The 17,861-nt window shown below is 51.4% G+C and overlaps 7 protein-coding genes across 7 annotated transcripts; 2 read left to right on the top strand and 5 right to left on the bottom strand.

Moving 5' to 3' along the window:
- Positions 1–47: 47 nt before the first annotated feature.
- Z519_00892 (uncharacterized protein) lies at positions 48–1,442 on the bottom strand (the record flags this gene model as incomplete). The annotated part of the gene is made up of 3 exons (XM_016758649.1): positions 48–745; positions 818–1,255; positions 1,340–1,442. 3 exons carry the CDS (start codon positions 1,440–1,442, stop codon positions 48–50), a joined length of 1,239 nt encoding a protein of 412 aa, XP_016625898.1.
- Positions 1,443–2,330: 888 nt separating this feature from the next.
- Z519_00891 (NAD+ synthetase) lies at positions 2,331–5,968 on the bottom strand (the record flags this gene model as incomplete). Its single annotated transcript, XM_016758648.1, has 18 exons — positions 2,331–2,395; positions 2,446–2,599; positions 2,652–2,950; positions 3,001–3,077; positions 3,171–3,190; positions 3,261–3,282; positions 3,371–3,547; positions 3,637–3,918; positions 4,217–4,394; positions 4,487–4,593; positions 4,682–4,722; positions 4,822–4,861; positions 4,960–5,026; positions 5,125–5,236; positions 5,311–5,605; positions 5,654–5,667; positions 5,765–5,879; positions 5,928–5,968. 18 exons carry the CDS (start codon positions 5,966–5,968, stop codon positions 2,331–2,333), a joined length of 2,106 nt encoding a protein of 701 aa, XP_016625897.1.
- A 757-nt stretch (positions 5,969–6,725) lies between these two features.
- Positions 6,726–7,793, bottom strand: Z519_00890 (GTP cyclohydrolase I; the record flags this gene model as incomplete). The annotated part of the gene is made up of 1 exon (XM_016758647.1): positions 6,726–7,793. One exon carries the CDS (start codon positions 7,791–7,793, stop codon positions 6,726–6,728), a length of 1,068 nt encoding a protein of 355 aa, XP_016625896.1.
- A 1,602-nt stretch (positions 7,794–9,395) lies between these two features.
- Z519_00889 (uncharacterized protein) lies at positions 9,396–11,159 on the bottom strand (the record flags this gene model as incomplete). Its single annotated transcript, XM_016758646.1, has 2 exons — positions 9,396–10,730; positions 10,956–11,159. The coding sequence occupies 2 exons, from the start codon at positions 11,157–11,159 to the stop codon at positions 9,396–9,398; spliced, it is 1,539 nt and encodes a 512-aa protein (XP_016625895.1).
- Positions 11,160–12,997: 1,838 nt separating this feature from the next.
- On the bottom strand, positions 12,998–13,897 carry Z519_00888 (uncharacterized protein; the record flags this gene model as incomplete). Its single annotated transcript, XM_016758645.1, has 1 exon — positions 12,998–13,897. One exon carries the CDS (start codon positions 13,895–13,897, stop codon positions 12,998–13,000), a length of 900 nt encoding a protein of 299 aa, XP_016625894.1.
- A 605-nt stretch (positions 13,898–14,502) lies between these two features.
- Z519_00887 (uncharacterized protein) lies at positions 14,503–16,131 on the top strand (the record flags this gene model as incomplete). The annotated part of the gene is made up of 1 exon (XM_016758644.1): positions 14,503–16,131. One exon carries the CDS (start codon positions 14,503–14,505, stop codon positions 16,129–16,131), a length of 1,629 nt encoding a protein of 542 aa, XP_016625893.1.
- A 499-nt stretch (positions 16,132–16,630) lies between these two features.
- Z519_00886 (uncharacterized protein) lies at positions 16,631–17,840 on the top strand (the record flags this gene model as incomplete). Its single annotated transcript, XM_016758643.1, has 4 exons — positions 16,631–16,730; positions 16,780–16,925; positions 17,034–17,480; positions 17,601–17,840. 4 exons carry the CDS (start codon positions 16,631–16,633, stop codon positions 17,838–17,840), a joined length of 933 nt encoding a protein of 310 aa, XP_016625892.1.
- Between the last annotated feature and the right edge of the window lie 21 nt (positions 17,841–17,861).

The following is a 17,861-nucleotide window of genomic DNA, read 5'->3' as shown; positions in this document are numbered from 1 at the left end:
TCAAACGATCACATCCGGACCAACATGACAAAACTTCTCTCGCGGCTCTACAGCTTCGTTATCGGCGTGACGCCTTCCAAAAACCCACCCTTCACAACCGCCGAGATCAGTTGATTTGCAATTGCCGTCGGAGGCGGCAGCCTCAGATTTCCCTCCTTATATCCCTCTGGCGGCGGATCCCCGAGCCCGCTCGTCCCATTTTGCAGCGCTTCCTGGATCTCCTCCAACGTGAACCACTTGGCGACCTCTAGCTCGGGGTCGTACTCCAGCCTGATCTCTTCGTCTTCCGGAGACGCCGCCTGCGCAATGGCGCCGATCATCAGGTTCGCTGGATACGGCCAGGGTTGCGTCGAGTGCACGAGCACACGTGAAAGGACGACTCCGGATTCTTCCCAGACTTCGCGCCGCACGGCGTCCTCGACGCTCTCAGCCGGTTCGATGAATCCCGCAAGCGTGGAATACCAATAGGGCGGCCACCGTCTTTGTCGACCCAGCAGGAGGCGTTTGCTGTCGTGGCTGAGGACCGCGACGATGATGGTGGGATCGGTTCGTGGGAATGTGAGATTCGAGAGCGTCGTCCGGGTTGAGCAGGGTTCTCGTTCTTGGGGGGTTTCGGCCTTGTCTGTTGGGGGACAGACGCGTTTAGCTCCGCCATGGACGGAGAGGGTTCTATGGCCGCATGTGCCACAGAACGTGTTGCGGTGGTTCCAGTCGAGATAGTGGCGGCCCTGGGCGTACTGGGCAGCTTTTTCCACCGGAGTTTCAGCAAGAGCAACTAACTCCCCTCAAGGTCAAAATTTCTGCTGGCAAAACTCACCAATGTCGGGCGGGAAATTCATGGCCCGCATCCCTTCACTAAACTTCAGCCCTGATCCCAAAAACGACTCGATCAGCTCTTTGGCCTCCTTTTCAAAGGTCCTCTTGGGCGTTATGTCCACGGCCCAATGCGGCGCGCCTGTGAAATTCTTGTACGCGTACCCATCGGTGACATTTTCGTCCAGGCCCAAAAAGACCAACTGGGGGATATCTATGCTCGAGTCAAAGTCGTCCACTATCTCCTTTTCCGGTCTCTCGAACGGGTTCGTGGGCTGGAGAGACTTGACCTCGTCGTACGTGGCGAAGTAGATCTCGGTGGGGGACTTTATCAGGGGCGCGAGAGTCTTGAAGACGAGGAATCTTGCGGAGTGGTGTGCGAACGCGCCGGCCAGGAAGGTATAGTCTTCGCGAAGGAACGACACTCGATTGATGGGGGAGCCTGTTCGCAAAGAGGAAAAGAAACGAAGCAGGTTAGCTATTAGATCACTTTTGGGGGAAACCCCCGAGAGACTGTACAACTCACCCCCAAAGTAATTCGTCACCTCCTTCCCGAACTTGCGCCCCAGCGCCGAGTCGCGGTCCAGATGCGCCGGGCGCGGTAGGTCTGGGTGCGGGATCGCGGCCATCTTGCTCAACTCGGTGATGATGTGCGGAGCGCGAACGCCAGAGTGCGCAGATCTATTTTTGTGCCCGTGTATGACGCGGTGGAAAAGAACAAGTCTATGGCGTAAGCGAAGTCTGCATACAGAGGAGTTTCTGAGCATATAACCGCAACAGGAAGAGAGAAGGGGAAGGGAAGAAATGGGAGCAAAGATTTGTGATATGTAATTAATGCGGGACACGGAACGAAGATAGGTAGATGAGAAATTGGGGGAAGGGCCACCAGGGAGCTTTGCTCAGATTGGTGTGATGTGACTCTTTTGGATTTCTCCAGGATCTCTTGCTCGAGGTAGCAAACCCAGCCCACGGGAACCAGCAGCCCCTCGATTACCAGGCAAGAAGGATCTCTGAAATGTTTGATTTGTCTGCCTCGGGATTCGGGACCTCAATGCACCCACCGAACGCGGTGAGATGGAGGCGACCATTTACCCCTCACACGTGATAACAGGAGATCCCCCGATCCCCCGCGGCTGCCGGTATCGGAATCCGGACCTGGCGGAATTCTTGGCATCAAATTGGTTCTTCAGTGTTGGGTTGCTATTGCCATTTCTCGCAGTCATGGAGAGGTACAAGTAGAAATCTATACGATCCAGCCCCTTTTTATTCTCAGACGGCGATCTACGCATAAGGAATGTTATTCTTCATATGCTATTGTCTTGTGTACCCATTCGCGTTTTCCTCCAGTACCTTCACTGCGTGTTCCATCTTACGGTACTGGGCTGTGAAACTGGGGTACAAAAATGGTCGCATATCATATCGATGGTCGTCCGGCGAATACCTAATCACTGTTCAGTACAAGGAGCTGATGCTGAGACACGAAATCTGGGGGAGTATATATTTCCCCGCACTGTTGCTTACTGTTCCATGTGCAGTCCAGGCGTTAGGGTAGTTTGTTTATGTCTGTTGATCGCATAATAGTCTTTGCCATGTTAATCTTGGGGAACTCACGGCGGCTAATACGAAACTCACAAAAGAATTTTCGCACTTTCTCATATACAGCACGTGGCGTCATGCCCGCACCATGCGCCACGCTGTGGACGTACTGTGGATCTGAATGTGCGCCGCGATCTTCTGTGGCGAGCATCTCTGGGTTCGGCGGCGTGGATGTCCAAACTGGGAGGAGCTGGAGATTGCGAATTAGTGTCGTTGATGGATAAGGGGATTGGAGCACTGACCTTCTCGAAGACACCCCATGGCCCGAGCCGCCCCACCTTGCGCAGACGGCCCAGGACGCTGAGTTCGGCATATGTCATACCCATTTCCTCCTCGTCGGATTGGGTGTGGGCATCGGCGTTGGTTGTCGGGATTAGTTCGGCTGTTGGCGTGGCGTCGAGGAAGCTCTGCAAGAGAGGCAGGTCGAGATGGTCCCGGGCGTGAGCGAGAAACATTCTAAGATCGACCTTGGATATCCCACCGATTGGATTTATGTCAGCGCTACTCGCGTCATATTTCGTCAGGTAGCCACGGAGTTGCTCTGATCTGATTAGTAAAATAATTCAGTGGGTGTAGAGAAAATTGAGGTACCATCGACGTTTGCGGAGCCCAGAACCAGAAGACCACCACCCCCTTTGCGTTTTCTGACACTTGGCAAGAGTTGGGCACTAATGAACCGTTAATGAAACCTGTATCCCAAGCGGCAGAGAGAGGGGACACAATCTCCGCCCCCGCAGGAACAGATGTCTGGAAATACTAACAAGAAATACGCTATAACCATCTGTATAATGCGAAAGACTTAGCTTATTTTTTTTTCGAAATCTTTGGCATATTGCAGAAGAAATACTTACGCGTATGCGCGCCTGGATGTTTCTAATCCTTGTTAGCAGCTGCATAGAGATAGGAAGAGGGAGGAGATCAGCGCCCGGACACCTCGAGACAGGTATCCAGGTTCACGCACTGTAGAGCAAGCCCCTCGGAGGGATTTTTGGAAGCAAAGCTTGGAGTGAAGCCAGTGACAGTAGTGAACAACGTGGTGAGAGCGGACACAACGCCGTCAATATTCAGATCGATGTGGTAAGATCCTATCGCCTTCGCAAGAGCCGCTGCTCTGGACCGAGTCTCCTTGCTGCTGTTCCTGATAACTGATCAGCACTGAAAGTTGCACTGGAAAGGACATGGTGAAAGGTACAATGCCCATGCGCGGGTGGGCAGTTTCTCACATACTTTGAGCCCATGTAGGTAGAATGGAAAATGTGATTGCAAATTTCTTGTGGGCTGGAAGGAGTCCAGTCGTCGGCTTGTGCACAGACCCGACGAAGGTCGTTCAGAACGAGCCTCTTAGTGTGAACCAGAGTGTGCTCGGATGTGACAGCATCATGCAGCAGCCGGCACATCGAAAACACAAGGACAGCCGTTGAGGCAGAGTCGATACCGCCAGACAAAGGCAGGAAATATCCCGCTGCTCTAGAGCGCCTCAGATAGTCCCAAAGCCAAAGCGCAGGCGCACTGTGGTTATGCGAAAAGTTCCGTTAGCATCGGTCCAACCCAATTGAGAATAGAAATGGAAGATGGTGTAGATGGCCTATCCGAGGAACCGAGCATGCGCAGGAAGTTCAAGATAAAGGTGAGACTCGAGCAACGCTCGTCCGCTTCGTGAAGTTACTGCCCCTCTCGAAAATGTGCGCATGCACCATTCCGTGGATACAAAAGCCTAAAAGGGGGGAACGTGTTTCTTGCTCTCAACGCAGTAGGAACGCTATGAATAGGATAAAGACACGAGGTTGGCCAGAGCGAAACAACATACAATTGGATTTCCTCAGCGGCAGAGTGGTAACGAACCGGGATATCTGGAGAGGGAGCTATGAATTTTCCGGTTTGTTCGAAACCTGGGTGTGTCAAGCGGATGTCGACTGGTATACGTGGGTAGGGAGCAGCCTGAGCACCCTGAAGGTTTCGCGAGTGAGAGACGCGGAATGACCGCACTAGCGACTTGTCAGAATCAAACAGGTGTGCAACGGTAGCCAAAAGGAACAGAGGCTCGTAGGAAATGTGACCACTTTTCCGCATCACTTACCGTCCTCGAGATCGACATTAGCGGTGATGGTCTCGACGTCATTCAGGCTAAATTGGCTTCCTTGAGCTAGAAGCCTGCCGTTCACGATGATCATGGCGCAGCCATCACTTGTCGCTCGTTAGCACAAAATCCTCGTACTGAAATAGGCGGCTGGAGGAGACAGTGGTCAAGTATCAGCTTTTCGGGATTACGTACTAGTACAATCTGTCTCCAGAGCAGCCTCGTTGATTAGAATACTACCGACCCATTAGCATGGAAGCTTTCTAAAAACAAAGAAACAGAGAGAGTGAAAGAAAGGGTTCAAGCATCTGTTGAGGGTTTTCAGGATCACGTACCACGTATATACCACCATTCTGCCTTGTTGCCTCCCGGATGCTATCCAGCCGCAAAGTTAGTATCGTATATCTAGGTCAGTGTCCCAGACGCAAAGCCTATCGGTACTAATAGAGACTTGATAGGAACCGGAGACTCACAGGGAGACACGGGTTTGTAGTTTCCGCAATTCATAATGGGAGCCACTGGAGTTCACAAAGATCTCAACTTAATGATAGATTAGCACCAAAGGGCTGCAGAGACACAATAAAGGAGAGGATAATGTTTTAGAGGCAACAGGGCAGGTCTCTCAACCATATACATACCACCATTGAGTCCCATTGGGATGTGCGGCGCGGCTGGGGTAAATAATTCCTCGCATGTTTCAGCACCAACCAACGTGTCAATTGTCTGGAGGACTCCATCTCCAAACGGGGCCTGTAGTGTGTCGGAGCTTGAATTAGATTGAACAGAGGCTCTACAAGTGACGAGAAGGGCAAGCTTGGACTTACCGTCCTCTGGCCAGTGACACTGCTGATTGCATCTTCGAGTGGGTAGTCTTCAACCTCTCGTTGCCGTGTCCAGGGTGTAAACCATCGAGACTCGAAATAGTTTCCCTCCTCGCACAGAGCCATTTTGGGACGGATAAGAAGGATCTTTTTGTTCAAGACAATCACTCGGCAGTTGTAGCGGACTGAATTGTGCCGCACGGGCATGCCGATATCGAGGATACAGTCGCTGACATCTGGGTCGGTGATGATGGTCGCCAGGGATTCCCAGCAATGAAGAAAGAGATCGCCCTCCAAGCTGTTACGGTTAGCAACACCTGAGAAGATCATGAGCAATAGAGCTTACTAGTGGTCTGCACACTGATGGCCGGTTAGCACGAGAGTCCTCACCAGAACAGACAAAGGGGATAACATAAAGGCCTAGGTAGTATTGAGGTAGCGTGCTGGGACCACGTACTCCATATCCAGGAATCTCCAGCTCAGGACCGACTCTGAGTCTAGCCCCTGCTGCTTTCGCCTGTTTAATGCTTGCGATTATGCGCTCCGTATTACCATCGAAATCAAGCGCCCACCTACAAGCTGTTAAAAATAGTCTGGGGTGGGCTTGGGGTAGGACATACTGGTTGAGGGAGCAGGTTGCTACTGTCACAAGCATGCCCATTTTCGACAACGATATGGTCAAGGTCTATCAGAGTTGCGGGAATGAGTGGAATGCAGATGAGATGAAAGTATGCAACACGGTGATTCTGCGGAATCGAAGTTGTGAGGACCGCCTTTTGCAATCTCTAGTAACTGGCTGTCAGAGAATCCGAAATGCTCTCCGCCTCCTACGAAACGATGGTCTTACCGGACTTGATTGCCGCTATGATATGGCTCGATGGGCTCGAGCCAGTGTCTATCGCGATCTTGACAGAGTCACAGACACAGTCCACCGATGCCACGGCGTTCCTGGATTGGTGTACCCGGTCAAGATGCAGGACGTGTCACAATTCGTCAATTGATCAAAGGTACGGAAGAGGGAGTCATTGGTAGCAGGGATACTGTCCAAGAAAGACGCAAAAGGTGCCAAGACATGTCACGTGGATCCGACAACGGAATTATATGTGGCTGATGGGCGGCGAGGCGAGCATTTATGATTCTGCAACACAACCTCTCAGGTAGGACGAGGCTGACCAGCGGCATCAACTCCAAACGTGTCCAGATTTACTAGGTAGCATATCTCCCCGATATCAACCTCTCAGAACGAGGTACTGTACACCTTTGGTAACAAAAACAAGTTAACCGCCGTTGAGGTGAGGTCACACCATTAATCCCCATATGGTTGAAATTTCGCCCAAAGCGCTTCATTTTCCCAACATGTCTCCTCTGGCTGCGCATAATCAGGCGACCGAGGCCTCCGTCCATGTTTGCACGGCCTATCACCTCCGATTCAACAGGCTCAAGAACTCTTCTCTCGTTTTGGCACTGCTCCTCATGGCGCCCAGCATGCAACTCGTCGTCGTCGAGCTACTCGTCTTCTGCACGCCTCTCATCACCATGCAAAGATGGCTGCTCTCCATCACAACCGCGACGCCCTGTGGTTTCAACACCTCGGCAATCGCCAGTGCAACCTGTTTCGTCAACCGTTCTTGAACTTGCAACCTGCGCGAGAACATCTCCGCCAACCTGGCCAGCTTGGACAGTCCGAGCACGCGCCGGTTAGGAATATAACCAATATGCATCTTCCCAATAAACGGCACCATATGATGCTCACATAAGCTGAACACTTCAATGTCCTTCACGATAACCAATTCATCGTGATCTTCATGAAAGACTGCTCCATTGACCAAATCTCGAACGTTCTCCTCGTAGCCCTTGGTGAAATACATCAACGCCTTCGCATATCTCTCTGGAGTATCTCGTAACCCCTCACGATCGGGGTCTTCGCCTATACATTCGAATATTGTCCTGACTGCTCCAGCGAGTTTGTCCAGACGCGCTTGTGCTTGTTCGGGGGTTTGTTCGAGGCGTTCGCGAGTGCCGATGCAGGGCCAGGAGAGGCCGTCGAAGTCGATGGGCGGGTTCAGTGTATATGGGCTGGCAGGACGTGAAACTGTAGAGGCAGGAGGTGTGGGTGGTGCTTCATCTCTCTCATCTCGGGCTGGGGTGTGCAGTTGTGGCAGACGTTTGGGGTCGGTGTCTTTGTGCGCATGATCTAGGCCCAGCCATGATGTCCCGCTTTGCATGGTAGCTTGCGGGCTCGTTGCGCTTTCGGCCGTGAGATCTATCGTCTTCCGTCGGCCGTAGGTAGCCTTTATCGAAGAAGCCAAGTTTTCTCGTTCCTGCGCTCGGGTTGTTGTAGTTTGAGAACGGTGCAGAGGAGAAGAGCCGTTCAACAGGTACGAAGGCACCGCAGAGCGAGGTTTGGGGTGTAAGGTACTAGGAAGAGAGATACTGTTGTTGTGGTCTGGAGAGGGGAGTTTTGGAGGAGGGTTACCTTGACTCATGGCGGGGGAGACTGACAGTAGAAGGAAGATTTATGGTAAAGACATGGCTTTCGAGCAGGAAAACGCCGAGCGCTAATATTCTAGCTCTAAGTGGGACTGGGCAATCAAGATCGAAATATAGGCAGGTAAAAGGTATTGCCGCGCTGGCTTTGATCTCTCTTTTTCGTCGCTCGTGGGAAAAATCTGGGGGAATCTTGGAAGAAGTCGGGATCTTTTCGTTTGCGCCCTTGCATTCGTAGACAGCCAATCGGAGTAAGGAGATACGGCGGATTGTACGGAGAAGCATCCAGCCTTGTCTGCCCCTGATGATCTCGCGCACCCGAAGCCTTGTGTGACCTATTTTTATTATACCCCTCCCAGGATAAGAATTCCAGTGATTCCTAGCTGGCCTGGCCACTGAAGAATGCTACATCCTAGATACTACCTAGGTAGGTATGATTGTGCGAACACACAAGATCTCAAATCCTCACAAGTGAAGCCTCCACCTTGGCTCATTGTATCCAAGCCACGGCCAGTCGAGATCAGAAATCCCATGTATGCCAAAGGGGACGAGTGTCCCGAAAGGTACCGAGCGGGGGAAGCATACCCGGGGGCACTCTCGATTCCATTACTCCCAAGAAGCACCGAACAACAAAAGAACGCAGCACAAAATTGAGTAACACCCTTGATTGTACTGACGACATCCCAGGCGAGCGTCAGCGAAGGTAACCATATCTTCCGGTCTCGGCGTCCATATTTTCAAGATCAGATTGCAAAAGAACCACGAAGAGGAGATAACCGACCTAGTAAGCGTAAGTCCGGTGAGATATTGCCCCCCAAACCCCCCCCCCCCCCATTATGTAAGTCAGCCGCTAAACACTCTATGCGTGCATTGCCGACATCGCCCTGGTCAAATAATGGCAGAAGATACACTGTGTTCAGGGCTGGATGAAGAGCGACGTCAAGCTCTCGCACAAGGGCCGTTCATCAATCTGCTGTCTGAGACGGTAGTTGAAGTCATTCGAGACAACATCTTTGTTCAGGATCTTGCAACTGTGGATGCAGGCCTTTTAGATTGAAGCCACCTGCCTCTCTACTCGTTAAACAACACGTGTCCTTTCAGGAAGACGAGCTGTTCCCTGGAAACGGTGGGGATTGTGGGGGAACGCTGAAAGGGCGGGACGGTCTTGAATATTGGTGGTGGATCATTGCGGCCTCTTGGGGGGACGTAGACACGCCACACTATGTGTGGAGGTGGGCATTGTGCACATCTGTCATGACGCCGAATCAAACATCGTGTGGGGGGCCGGCAGAAAGGTTGTGATGCGGGTGTCGTGGCGGATTGCTTGATTTCAATGACCGGACATGGAAATATCGCCTCCAAAGTAATACCACCCTTGTTGGATAACCCATGCTGAGGATTTTTTCAGAAGGACATGTCCGTCATTTGTAAGCAGTTCCCGATCGGTGCAGGTAACTCTGTCCTTCGCCGTTTCATTGTTGAGCATTGTTGGTCCGTTGAGATATGTAGGTATACTCCCCAAATACAAGAATAGGTCAGGATCGAAGTTGTTTATGTCGGACGAGGCCCGTTACGTAATGCTTTGTTGTGTCTCATTCTTGTCATTGAGGTTGCTTAGTGCCGGCTAGAGTCTCTTCGAACCATACGGCCAGGTAAGGCTCCAGGAACTCATAAAACACGAACTGGTTGAGAACATCCCGGGCTTGAAACCAATCGGTCAGTTCCAGGATCTCTACCTGTCGGACGAACCCCTTAGTGAACCATATCCTTAACGGGGTGAAGCCTTTGATCGTTCGATTCAAACGCCACTCAAATCTCGCTCCATAGAAGAATATCCACAATAGCGCCTCGCGATACTGGGCCAGTTCATCTGCTGTTGCTAGATCCAACGCATTTTTCATCGTACCCTCCAGGTGATTCATCGTAATCATATGGTGGCTGGTACGATGGTCACATCCATAGATGGTGGCTTCAAAGATACCTCGCCGCAGTATGTGCAATGTTGTCAGAGCTAGTGATGCCTCGATATAGCGCAAAGACTCCGTCATCATCTCATAGCCCTTGCCTGCAACAAGATTGATGTAGACATTGATCAGCGCCCCAGAGTCGTATTGAGAATACGTTGTGAAAATCGTGAAGACCGCATCGGTACGGTCGAGGTCTTCGGGGTCATTGAGATTGACGGTCGTTGACCGAACGGATAAGTATAAACGGAGCCTGATGGCCGCTTGGCGGGTGGCACGCAGTTGAACGCTATCATGAAAAGTTTTGTATTGAGCCGGCAACTTCGGCATGTGCGTCTCGGGTGTTTCCACCCACAATCTAGCAATCTGCTTCTGGACCCAGTTCTCAAAGTCGAAGAACGTGTTTCGCATTTGGGCTATGGCTAGTTCCGTGTCATTGTTCATGCAGGTCATGAACAGGGTCCGGATATGGAGATTCGAGGTTTCGACCCTGTCGACCAGGCGTTGTATGATGTTCGCATGGACCTTCGCCGCGGGGATGTCATTCTCTTTGCATGCTGCTCGAAAGAGTGAAACAATCTGTGAGATCAACGATATATCGGGCGGAGCATCAAGTGAGAGGTTTTCAATTCGGTCTTTCAGGAGCTGCATGCTCTTCGTCCGCATCTTGATGGCAAGGAAATGTAGATCACTAGCGGTGTCTGGCGATGAGAACTTTGCAAGAACTGGAAGGTAGCTGGAACACCACGAAAGCGCTCGCCCTTCATCTGAGAATTCTTCTTTCATCGAATTCCACACCTTTGCAACAGTACGCCGACCAAAGACGTGGAACCCCTCTCCGATCGTGGTGAGCATCGGAGCCCCAGGAGGAGCGTCTTTGAACTTCATGTAGGATGTGATATAGATCCCCGGTAGATAGCCATCCCTAATGAAGGTGATGAGTTTGTTGATCAGAGGCGTGATCCGTAGACCCTGGGCATTGAAAGGGTCAGAGTTACCACCTCGCAGTATTTCCAAGAGGCTCGAGTTGTTGTCTCCGGCAATGTGATGTCCTCCGGATTGCGAATGGCTACCTGCTTTGTAAAGGATCAATCTGTCGTGCCCGTGTACGTCCCCTTGCTGAATTTGCGCAGTTCCACCACGGACGCTTGTGGAATGACCTGAGGATAGAGTAACTTGTCAATTTGGAGCACGCACATTAAGAGTCAGAAGATTGGACTTGCCTAGATCTTCGGTCAGCAAAGCTTCTTCTTGCGCCTTCCTCCTCCTCTTGCGTTTCTGGTGGGACCATCTTGCAGCATGCGATTTTTGGTTTGCGATCTCAAGTTCTTTCTCGATTTGCGTAGCTTTGGCATCGAGCTGCGGCACAAATCTCACGGTCATATATTGAGGAGGTCTCATGGTCTCGTACTCATGTAATTCAACGGGCAATTTCCAAAAGAAGTATATCAACATAATCAGATAAAAGCCATGCCGGGAACCGGGCCACTTTTTTCAATATAGTTAAGCAGAGAAGACCCCAGGCTCGTCGAGGAGGCAAACCGAAAGCACAGTGCTGAGCTAATATGCCTGCATATAAAGTCTGCCGAGACTGATAGAGCCGCGCAAGGCTCGCTAATTGAGCAGCACGTGCCCGACTTCTGACATTCGAATCGAGATCCAGGAGACTTGAAGCCTCTCTCCCTTCGCTTGCTCTGCAGCCCGAGACTTTTTTCTCCAATAAGCGATACTGGCTGTTACGCAATTGGGAAATGCAATCATATTAGCAACGCTGAGCAATGGCATGCGGAGGCTCATGATTGGAGTTAATAAGCAAGTAGGCTGTTTTGATCATTGTTTGTCAATAACAACTGAGACAAAACAAGGGGGAAAAAATATCCACAGCTATCAGGTTGGTCTGCATAGCACAGCGTACCCGGGCCGGGAGTAGTCGAGTTTTCAAGTCCGGGCAAATGATAGCCCAACCATAGCCTTGCACGCGCACGGTGGAAGGCATGGTTCGAGAGAAGAGAAGGATCGCTGAGGTTGGTTTAGTGAAGACAACCTCCTCGGGGAAAGAAACCATAATTACAAGGTACAAAGCCGTAGATATTGAAGGGGCGAAGCTGATGACAAAGTCCCTTGCAGGGGCAGACATGCCAGAAGGGGATTATGCAATGCCAGACGCCACTCCAACTCCAGGCATTGGCCTTCTTACTGGTTGACTGTTAGCAGTTGATTTTTAACCAGAAAGAGTCGGGGAGGAACAAGACGGGGCTAGGGGTACCTCCTTACCAGTTACAGTAACTCTACTCCACAGGGATGCAAGCCACGCAGGATTGGGTGCCTGCAGGCCCAGATATGGCGCACATAGGCGTACCGTGGAACGAGAACGGCGAGTTTCAACCTCAAAATGAAGTTTGGCCGTTGAAGATGCCGAATCAGTAAGTCCATCACGGATCTTAAATCCACCAGATATGCTCCATGCTCCGGAATCCGCTCACGATTGGAAAGCGCCCAAAGGGCACGCTGAACTTTTGCTGACATAGAGACCACAATATTCCACTTACATGGAGAACCTCCCGATGGATTATTAACATGTATGTCTGAAACCGGGTATTAGCTGAGAGACGTCCGGCTGGAGGGTGAGGCTCCAGCGTAGGCGAAGGTTCCTTCCAGACGACCGAGGACGATGCGATTCGAACTATACATAGGACCTATCTGACGCATCTGTCGTTCGGATGGCGATGGCTGAGTTTCTAATCCAACGACTTGTCATTCTCGAGGAATCCAGACAAGCCGACAGATCCATGTCAATGTGAGATTTGGACTTCGGTCGCAACTTCTATCTGTATCAGCTCTTTCGATCCTCTAAACCGTCGTTGACAGCTGAGATGGGTCGAAGCTTTAAGGGCATAAGCACAGTCATTGAGAAATTGTCCACTCAAACAGAGCTCCGGGGAAAGTCGGTGGGACGCGCTTTATTAACGTGTGTTATGCTTCTAATCACCAGAGAACGAACTAGCAGTCACTAGCAAGGAGGATTGAGCAACATTTAGTTGCCGGGGCAGAAGAGAGTGAAGGTTATGGAATGGTCTCAAGTTTGGGAGCTTCGGATGGGACTTCAAGCGATTTTATGCAAACACACTGAGGGAGATTTTATTGTTTTAATGCCCCTACTCAGATCTCTCATACTCAGATGAATAGAGTGAGTTGAAATCCTGTCGACGCAGGAAAGATTCCGAGCCTCTACGAGGTATTTAAATCCCCATCATCTGCGCCAGCCATTTCTCATATGCACCCTCGATCTCAATGCATCTCTTCCCTCGGATCCACAGGCACCGTCCATTGACATCTTCACCTTTCTCTGCTGATGCGAGATACGCAATCCCCATGGCAACATCCTCCGGTTCACTCGCTTCATGTCCCTGTGTAACCTCGGGCGGTAGATTGGCGGTCAACGCCGTACGCGTGAGCCACGGCCCCACCATCGTGATGGAGATGTTCTTTTCCTTCAGCTCTTCTCTTTGGGACGAGCTGCGCATTAACCCAATAAGTGCATGTTTCGATGCGACATAAACGTCTTGATAAGTAACGGGAATGTACGAGGCAGCTGATCCGGTTATGATGATGCGGCCCCCGCAGCCGTGCCCAAGGTGATGCACGGCCAATTTGACCCCGTAAAGAACGCCATAGAAGTTCACATCAAAGATTGCTTTTGGCGGTGGCTTCAGAAGCTGTCCGCTTCCGTCGGAGACTTGACTTGGGTTGCCAGAGGCTTCGTACTCGTCCGCAAGGTAGTTACTTGCAACTCGCTCCTTGCCCGACGAGGACTCCGAGGTTGCCAATTCAGGATCGATACCGGCATTCAGACACACAATTTTTGGAGGACCATATTTGCGTGCTACCCAGTTGAACAAGGACAGTTGTTGCTCCCAGGACGAGACATCACACGCGTAGAATTCGCAACCATGGCCGATGGTTTGTGCGACATCTTGCAATCTTGTTGCCTCCAAATCAACCAAGATAACCTTCGCACCGTGCTGGGCAAACAGTCGGGCAGTTGCAAGACCTATCCCACTTGCTGCGCCGGTCACAAGAACAACCTTGCCTAGATGCTCACTGAGGACAGCCGACGTCGGCAGAACGACTTCGGACATTGTTGCTCTCGGATCAATTCGCAAAAAGCACCCGAGGCAGATATGATGCTAGATGGTGAAAAGAAAAGGAAAAGAAAAAGTGCGAGACGTCATCAGGGTGGAAACTTAAATAACTCTTGGTGCGCACACAGGCCTGAGGTCGGGTTTCAAGATCATCTCAACTGTTGCGTCTCCTGCCACGTCGCGTCCCAGCACCCTAAATACCATCTCGAAACCGGTAGCAAAGCATGGAAGAGGGGCATCGGCAACCTTTCTCAACAACATGAGGGGCCAGTCGGGGGACTAAGCGCAATTCAACAACATCTAGTACGCTCACAGAGGTCGGCTTTCCCTCATCATCTCAGTGTCATTAGCACAATAGGCAAAGCGGGCGATCAGGCGTGAAGCCAAAGAGGAGCAAGAGGAACGAAGAGGCGGATAGTGCCGAGGCTGAACTAATTGGGACGTCTTGGCGCTACAAGCACCCCATTGGTCGGTGGAGCAGATGCCGTAGACTAGTCCATTTCCAGTCGCCTGTAAATACACGACAAACACTTCCAGACTCTCCAGCATCAGCGAACTGCATCATACCCTAATCATCTCTTTGCTGAAGATACTGTTCGAAAATGGACGCAGAATTATCTTGTATGAACATTGCCGAAATTTCACAATCCATCCAAACCACCCAACTCGAACTTGCCTACGAGCGCGCCCTGAGAGACGCAGATCGCATCTACGAAGAAGAACGAGTACGAGGGATGCGCGTACAGCTGCTGTTGCTGGAACACGAAAATGATGGGCTCCAAGAAGAGGCAGAGAGCGGCGAGGATCAGCAACACCATTTGCGTGAAACAAATGAGGAGTTACAAGGGCGTCTCGCCGAAGTTGAGGCAGACCTGCAACAAACACAGATGGATCTCAAGGCGCGCCTACGCGATCTAGAATACTTAAGAACAGAAGTCAACGCTTTGAGTGCTGCGAGCAGTGACGCAAGCAAACTCCTTGCGGAGAAGCTAGCGTTGTCAAGGGAGTTAAACACGCTCAAACCGGAACTTGAGCACCTGAGAACCCAAAGCTCGTCGTACCAGAAGCTGCTTTCCGAAAAGCTGGCCCTACAGCGGGAATTAAGCTCCCTCCAAGTTGAGCTCGAGACCGAGAAACGAGCAGTTCAAAGACTGAAAGCACAGGAAAAGTCATCCAATCGTGAAGACTCGGGGCTAGCAGAAGAGATCGATAGCTTGAGAAAAGAGGTTGCAAAATTACAACGGGATGCACAAAAAGCCGACCGGGAGAGTAGAAAGAGAACAACCGAATGGGAAAACGAGAAGGAGGTTTTGGAAGGGAAACTGGATGCTTTCCGCAACAAAGTCCGATCAACAAAAGAACAACTCAAGGATGCTCAAGTAGAAATTGAGAGGTTACAGGCTGCGCAGATGGCACAATCTACTGAGATGACCAAAGCAAGACTTAATGGGGCAGCCTCCACGGCCAATGCTAGGAAGAGAAATGTTGCTAGGTTCGATCCAGACATGACCATTGGCACGCCGGGAAATGGCGGTCCTGCGGCGAAGAAGCCTCGAATTTCAGTCAATGTCGGGGACAAATCAAATTTTTCCATCACGCCGTTCCTGAACCGCACTCTGAGCATCTTGCCAGAAACACCGCCTGAGGAGGAAGGTGGGCGGCAAAAGGAACAGAACACGAATGCCACTCACCAGGTGGACGGGCTAGACGAGGACGAGGATGTGGCACCCAAGGCCCAACCGATGAAGAAAAAACAGCCCACCGCAAAAAGATCAACTGCACCAGCAGTCAAGCGGAAAGGCGCCCAACCTCTTAAAGAAACCACCAATTCAAAAGCAAACGGCATAGTCAAAACGTCGCGACCTGACAAAATCATCGAAGAGGAGTCGGATATGGAGAGCGATCAAGGAGACATGGCCGCTACTGAAGCCCAGAAGACCTGCAAAGAAGACACAGAGCAAACACGGAATGCTGACCCCACAGCTGAGGAGGCAACACAGTCAGAGCCACCTAGAAAGCAAAAGGCAGTGGCCAGACGAGCCAACATCTTCGATGAAGAAGACAGTGCGCCTGCACCCAAGATCAGGAGTCTGGCAGGTGGGCTGGCTGGGAAGGGAGGCGTATTTGGGCGCATCAATAATCTTAAGGCAAAGACTGTGGGCAAAGGGAAAACACTAGCTGAGTTCTCGCCTCTTAAGAGGGACCGGAGGGCTGTTAGTGTGATTGAGTGATGATGGGAAGTGGAGGTCCCAACGCATGGGCCACCGATGAGTTTGGGTTCACATGTATGACCGCCAGATGCATTCAGGATGGACTGTTGTCAAAATTCGTCGCTGCTTGTAGAACACAGAATTATGGAGTATTTAATGGCAAGATAAATGGCAGAGGTCGCGCAAGAGCGGCAATGGCCAATTGCCTATCTGCGGAAGTCATGTGCCGCCGCTTTATGGGTCAATGACATCCACTGACTTCTATGAGGTACAGTGAATCGCGGAGCAAAAGTCATGGACACTCTACCAAATTGAATCTTTGCAACTTCCCTCGTTTCGCGACGCTCCTATATTCTCTTGTCGAGTGCTCTTCAGCCTCGCTAGAGCGTGCTATGCGATCATGTAACCCACGTCTTCCTCTTCGCTCTTCGATTTGCGCACTCACAACCATCAAAACAAACCCTCCCTGCAACCTTCCCCACCGCCCGAGCGCACTTGCTCTTCGCCAACGACCAACACCATGTCCCCCCTCGCAAAGCTCTATCTCATTGCGTGCTGGTCCTATATCATCTCCTTCAACGTCACCTTCACCCTTGTCAACCTGGACCTGCATGAAAGGGGTGCGGTTCTCGTCCTCGAGCACGAGGCGTTGGACTGATCGGCAGCGAGGTGATCAGTTTGCTCGAGCAGCAAAGGTTCAGGGACTAAAGAGTCGGGCGGCTTTCAAGCTGTTGCAGATCAATGAACGGTACAGACTTTTTAAGCCTGGGATGACTGTGGTGGATTTGGGGTTTGCGCCCGGAAGTTGGAGTCAGGTAAGAAGCCATTCGTGACGAATCCAAGGTGTCACGATTGGAGATTAGAGAGCACGAAACGGATGATCTTAGGGTCTGGCGCTGATACATGTCTCCTCCTTGATGTAGGTCGCCATCGACCTAACGAAACCTCGTGGCCGAGTTCTAGGTGTTGACCTTCTGCCCGTCCAACCCCCAAAGGGCGTGTCAACAATCCAAGGCGACTTCCTGTCCCCGGACATTCAAGCCGAGATAAAGTCCTTTCTCCGAAACCCTGACCGGGGCCGTCTGCGACGTCCGCTCATGCTAGGCTCTTCCGAGACTTCAGAGGCCGGATTGGAGCAGGCGCTGCTCGAGGATGAGGCAACAGGCTATCTCGATCGCGAGAGTCACGAGAAGACGGTCGAGGAAGAGCAAGACCGAGAACATCTCGACAAATGCGTCGAAGTGGTATTGAGCGACATGTCTGAACCCTGGGACCCGCTTGACGGGCTTTACAAAAAGAGCATCAGTAACCCGTATCGCAGGTTGATGAATACGAGTGGAAATGCCTTCCGCGATCATGCCGGGAGTATGGTATGTCCACCAGAATCTTGACCTCAATCAATGCCTTCCTTCTCTTGTTTCGGATCTTCACACCTACGCATTTCATCCAATGGAAGATTACTCAACTGACGATCTTTGGGATATGAGTAGGATCTCTGCAGAGCAGCGCTGCGATTCAGCTACGACACGCTCAAAGTCGGGGGGCACTTTGTGTGCAAATTCTACCAAGGGGCCGAAGACAAGGCGTTGGAGAGGAGCCTGAAAGCCATGTTCCACAAGGTTCACCGCGAAAAACCCGAGAGTTCGAGGAGTGAATCTCGCGAGGCCTATTTCGTGGGCATCAAGCGGCTGGCCAAGGTTGATCGGGATGCGGTGTTTGCCGAGCCCTGAGACGGGACTTGTGCTCATTTA

The sequence above is a fragment of the Cladophialophora bantiana genome (assembly GCF_000835475.1).
Source record: "Cladophialophora bantiana CBS 173.52 unplaced genomic scaffold supercont1.1, whole genome shotgun sequence".
In the NCBI taxonomy this organism is placed as follows: domain Eukaryota; kingdom Fungi; phylum Ascomycota; class Eurotiomycetes; order Chaetothyriales; family Herpotrichiellaceae; genus Cladophialophora; species Cladophialophora bantiana.
Note: the sequence above shows the minus strand (reverse complement) of the source record. Positions and strands in the feature narration are given on the sequence as shown.